This window comes from Vombatus ursinus, unplaced genomic scaffold, assembly GCF_900497805.2.
Source record: "Vombatus ursinus unplaced genomic scaffold, bare-nosed wombat genome assembly UNPS02014258.1, whole genome shotgun sequence".
In the NCBI taxonomy this organism is placed as follows: Eukaryota; Metazoa; Chordata; class Mammalia; order Diprotodontia; family Vombatidae; genus Vombatus; species Vombatus ursinus.
The window spans coordinates 253,160-259,159 of NW_020954036.1; the positions used below are offsets into that span (position 1 = coordinate 253,160).

General features: G+C 37.3%; 1 protein-coding gene across 1 annotated transcript in view; it reads right to left on the reverse strand.

The window, feature by feature from the left end:
• Nucleotides 1-4,976: 4,976 nt before the first annotated feature.
• LOC114042109 (olfactory receptor 4D5-like) overlaps nt 4,977-6,000 on the reverse strand; it is a 14,389-nt gene continuing 13,365 nt past the window's right edge. Inside the window, exon 2 of the mRNA XM_027860793.1 lies at nt 4,977-5,792. Within this exon, the coding sequence (XP_027716594.1) occupies nt 4,977-5,792 (816 nt within the window). The remainder of the gene's footprint in view (nt 5,793-6,000) is intronic.

The following is a 6,000-nucleotide window of genomic DNA, read 5'->3' on the forward strand; positions in this document are numbered from 1 at the left end:
TATTTCACTTTCTAGTCTAATTGGCTACCTTCTTCCACTGTATGGGCAAGTTTTTATGGGTGAAGTTATAACATTCATATTCACAATTTTCATAATTAATTATCTATTTCCCTTCATCTTATTAACTTTGCTTTCTTTTATCTTTGCCTTTCACTCTTTTTCCTTACAGAGAAGAGGGTAGTGAGAAATAGTTCACTCAGCACCAATGCTTTGTGCATAATACAATCTGCTTTTATCTTCCTGTCCCTCTTTTATTCTCACTCAAACACCCATCACACATTCCTACTCTTGTTTTCCCTTTAAAATCTCCCTCTACATTTCAAACTCAGAGGTTGGAGTTTGCAGCTAGGTAGGGCTGTGGAAAGAGCATCACACCTACAGTCAGCAGTACCTGAGTTCAAATCCCACTTCAGACTCTTACAAGGTGTGGATGCTGGATAAGTCACTTAACCTCTGTTTACCTCAGTCTCCTCCTCAGTAAAATAGAGATAGTAATAGAAGCTCCCTCCCAGGGTTGTTTTGAGAATCAAATGAGGTAATTATTATAAAGTGCCTGGCACAAAAATAAGTGCTATATAAATGTTAACTAGGATCATTTTGGAAATACAATTAGTCTCTTCTTCTTATTCCTCTTCCCATCCTCTCTCCCAGTTCCTTCCCATTTCCCTGATGAGTTGAACTTATTTGTACATAAATTTTCTGTGTTCTACACACCTTTGACCATTTTGTTGAAAATGAGGATTAAGTGATGCCTGCTTCTCTTTTACACATTTTTTGTCTTATACTTGCACACCCTGATTATGTGAGATAGTGTTTTCCCCTTTCCTTCTATCTTTTTCCTTTATCCCTCCCTTTGCTTTCTTCTTTTAGGGTTATCAAAACATCTAAAAAAAAACCCTTCCAAAGCTCTCTGTTTTATTTAACTCTTTCTATGGCCCATGGTGGCATGGTTTCTGAAGGGACACTTGTATCATCTTCCCATTATTCAATAAATAATTATTAAAATGTAAATACTTTATAATTTTTAGTCTCTTGAGATTGCTAACTCAAATTTAGCTTTTGTTGTTTTTATTGACTCTCATCTTTGTATTTTAAACTTTCTACTTAGCTCTGATCTTTTTAGTCAATAGCCAATAAAGATATGTTAAGTGCTTACCATGTGCCAGGCATTGTGCTAAGTGTTGGGGACAGAAATATGAAAAAGAAATACAGTCCTTGATCTTAAAGGACTTACAATCTAATAAGGGAAGACAAAACACAAAAGTTCATAATGAATGCAGCCAGGCAGGAGATGAGTGGATGTCTGAAGAGATTTCTACCTTGTTCCCTCTCCTTAAATGGAGGGGTTTATGGCTGTACCCTCCAATCAAAGGGGCAGAGGATTCTGAGGAAGTCACAAAGCTGATTGGATATTGCAATATGATAAGATTTACCAATAAGAAGTTTACTGGGGGAATGGTGAGGTCAAAAACATCCAAAATGAATACAGCAAGTGTGAAATGAGATGTCCTAATTTCATCAGGAATGCTTGGAAGTCCTTTATTTCATTAAAGACCCAGAACTCTCTTCATAGTATTATACTCAGTTTTGCTGAGTAAGTTATCCTTGGTTGTAAGCTTATATCTCTTGGTTTTTGGAATATCATATTTCAAGCTTTCAGCTCCTTCGTAGTATCAACCACTTAGTATTATATAATCTTACTGTTACTCCTTAGTACTTGAATTCTTTCTGGCTGTTTGCAAAAAGTTTTTCTTTGATCTGGAAGCTCTGGATTTAGGCTACAACTTTCCTAGGAATTTTCATTTTGGGGAGTTTCTTTCAGGAGGTGATTGCTAGATTTTTCCTATTTTCACTCTGCCCTCTGTTTCAAATAGATCTGAGCAGTTTTTCTTTGTTACTTTTTGAAATGTGGTATAGATAGATTGTCTATATATTCTTATATTCCCCTGACCTGTTTTACAAGTTAGTTTTTTTTTATGTGATAGCTTACATTTTCTTGTTATTTTTTTCAATCTTGTGATCTTTTACGTATTTCTTGTCTTATGGAGTCATTAAATTCTGCTTGATATATTGTAATTTTCAGAAACATATATAAATATAGCAAAAAGGGGGAATATGAAGAGGGAAGAACTACTCATGGGGGTGAAGAGAATTGACTAAGCGTTTTTGGAAGTGTTAGTATATAAACTGATCCTTGAAGGAAAAAAAGATTTTGGAGGGGTCAAGATGACCAGAAAGTATAGTCTGGCATGGAAAAATGTTTGTGGAAATGCATAGAGACATGCTATTAAGTCTAGGAAATAGATCAAAGAATCATAGTTTTAGATATTTCGTTTAACCTTCATCCTTCTCTTGAAGATAAGAAAACTGAGGCACAGAGAGTCATGTCCCCTACTAGTGATGTGGTGGAGCCAGCTAGAACCAACTTGTAAGGGCTAATTATTAAATTTTCAGCATGAGCCTTTACACTTTGAAAATTGACAAACTAAAAATATTCAACCCAAAAGTATGTCATGTACATTTTTTCCCCGACAGCTGATTATTAAGCATTTACCAGCACACCATTGCCTCCTACTTAATCCTCCTTTCTGAATAGATAGATTTATTCATTAAAGTAACAAGAGACACAGACTTTATGTGCCTATTAAGAACAGGTTCATTGTGCCTTCCAAGTTTGCAGCGGGACATTTTCTTCTTGTTTAAATTTGAAGTGAATTGAACCCCTGAGTCAACTATCAAGACCTTTAAGTCAGATACCAAATGAAGAAGCATAGCATAGTTGATAATGTTAGAAAAATCTGAAGCAAAAATCTACTACAGGAGTGTGTGAAGGAAAGCTTTTATTACACTTCTTGCAACAAGTGGGCACACTGCACCCTAATGGCACATGCGCTCTGGTATAGAAGTGGAGTCAACTTTTAAATGGTTGGTAAAATCCATACTCCTCCCTCCCATCTGAGCAGGAATTGGACCAGCTCATCTGGGTTACACTCTTCCTGAACCACCCATCCAATGTTCCTCCTTGTCATGTTAACCCCTCCCAGTTCATGTGTCCCATATTCAAAAATGGTGGCTATCTCCACCCTTGGGGTATGTCAGTTAATATTCAATAAGCTTATTAAGCAAGCGCAGTGGAGAAAAGCCTTTGCCCCATCCTTGATCCCAACGGGTTATAACCAGTTTAGCCTTCAAGGCTAACAAACCTAACCAGCACACTAGGACACAAAGTACTGCAAAAACCTCTCTACTTTTATTTCTCTAATCAGATGGAATTGCAGAAAAAAAAAAAACAAACAACAACAACAACAGGTATTTATGAGAAATTTCACTTTCTTCCAAACTTAAGTTTCAGTTTCACCAAACTCTAGGTGTAACTGAGAAGCAACAAATATAACCAAAGTTCTTGGTCAATGAAATAAATTCTTTCTTCCGCAAGTCAAGAACTATGTAGAAGGAGAATTCTGTCAGCATATTGTTCTTAGATGCTACAGCTATGACAGAACAGCTTTTTTAGTCTTCTGTTGTGTCTTTTTACCCTTTTTTGGTCTCTTAACACTATATTTACAAATGAGCTAAGACACTGTAATCATATGCAGCTCTAAATTTTTTAGCAAAGTCCAACATCTGTTTTGGTGTCCTTTAAACCACATTTTTACAATAACATTTCACTAGTTTTCAGTATATCAAAGTTCTTTATCTGCCTCTTTAAACCTAGAAATTATTTACATACAAACAAGGACTTATTCTACATCATTCACAAGATGATTTATTATTATATTTATGTCACAGTTCATTATATATTCTAAATTGCTCAAAATCTATCTGAAAACTGTTAATATACACATATACACATAATATAATACATTATTTTTTAATTAAAATACAGTTATTTCCCCATTTTTAAATATCAAAATTTTCAATGCATGATGTTCTTTAACAGTTACTGTGACTTTTCCTTTTTACATTTAAAAGGCTTTTTTTTTCCTGTCCCTTTCAACAACAATGGGCCCTGTTCATCTAAAAGTAGAAAGGTCTTCATATCTACTCTGTATCCCTTTCAGTTATCTTCCTGTACTATGTGTTATAGGGTCAGATCATGGAAGATCTTTAGTACTATTCTAAGGTGTTAGGTGAACCACTGAAGATTTGGAACAGAGAATTCAAGAATCAGAAAACTGGTTACAAAGAAGCAAACTGTAGGCTTTATGTTAGGAATTTAAAAAAAAATAGAGCTGTCAAAAAATGTAATATGATACCTTGACTGATGGTCAGTATTCCCCTGAAACATCCTAAAAGGTCTTCAAGAAGAGTCAGGATAAGGGTGGCTTGGTGGTGCAGTTGATAGAACAGCTGCCCTGGAGTCAGGAGGACCTGAGTTCAAATCCAATCTCAGACACTTGACACTTAGTAGCTGTGTGACCTTGGGCAAGTCACTTAACCTCAATTGCCTCACCCAAAAAAAAGAGTCATGATAGTAATTTGTTGAGTATGTAATAGCAGTGATTGTTTTGGTATATGGTTTATGCCATACCTTCCAGATCTCACTTTCTGTTAATTATGATAATGATAATGATAATGATAATAGCTCGAGTTTCTGTAGTGCTTTATAATTTGAAAAGGCAGCAACATGGAGGAGAACAAGGACTAAATTGGGAGTCAAAGGACCTAGGTTCATATACCAGCTCTTCCATCTGTGTGATCTTGAGCAAGTCCCTTAAGCTCAATTTCCTCATTATCCAATGATGGTTTTGAATAACATGAAACATAATATCTACTTCAGTTCTTAACCAATGATTTTAGGAAGAGTCCACTGTTGTTGACTTCAGTAAGCCCTATTAGCTTCTCAACCAGAGTACAGCCCTGATGCAGACACCCTTCATGGCCTCATGCATCTCCTTGTTCCTCAGAGTATAGACTAAGGGGTTGAGCATAGGCAATAGCACAATGTGTAGCACTGAGATAGCCTTGTCTTTGGATTAATCCCGAAAAGGCCAAGCATAGACACAGAGTGCAGGAATGAAAGTCATTACCACCACTGTTACGTGGGCACCACAAGTAGATAATGCCTTTGCCCGGGCATGGGCTGAGTGGGCCCTTAGGGTAACAAGGATAACAGAGTAGGAGGTGAGCAAGGCCAGAAAGACTATCAAGGTGACCAGCCCACTATTGCTAACCAGCAGGAGTTCCACAGCATATGTGTCTGTGCAGGCTAGCTCCAGAACCTGCATGATGTCACAGTAGAAGTTGTCTAACTGGTTGGGACCACAGAAGGGAAGTGGAAGCAAGAGGGCAAGTTGGAGAGATGAATGCACCAATCCCCCTAGCCAATAGGCCAATAAGAAATGGCTCCTGGTAACTGGATTCATGAGTGCAGCATAATGTAGTGGTCTGCAGATAGCAACATAACGGTCAAATGCCATGACTACCAGATGAAGGATCTCAGTGCCACCCAGGAAATGGATGAAGAAGAGCTGGGTAAAGCAACCTGAAAATGAGATTTGCTTGCTCTCTGCCAGTAGGTCCCTCAGCATCTTTGGAGTGGCTATCAGGGAATAGCAAATGTCAACAAAAGACAAGTGGCCTAGGAGGGAGTACATGGGTGTATGGAGACAAGGGCTAGTCCATATAATCAGAACTACAAAGAAGTTTCCCAAAATGGCAGTGATGTATACCACAAAGAAAACAGCAAATAGTAAGGCCCGTAGTTCCAGAGACTGCACTAGTCCCCAGAAGATAAATCCAGTCACTATGGTGCTGCTATTTCCATGGTCCATAGAACCCTCACTGAAGAGCTGAAGAAAAAGAAAGAAAAGATTTATCAGTTTTGTGATTTCCTCTCTTGCCTCTGTGACCCCCATAGAAACAGGGAAAAGAAACCTCAAATTGAAACTTCCAACCAACTGACACTCTCTATCTATTAAGAATTCTGAAATTCTGAGTAAGATACAAATAAATTATGCCTTAAATATTATATTTTACCTAGTTTTCTTCTGTATAGAC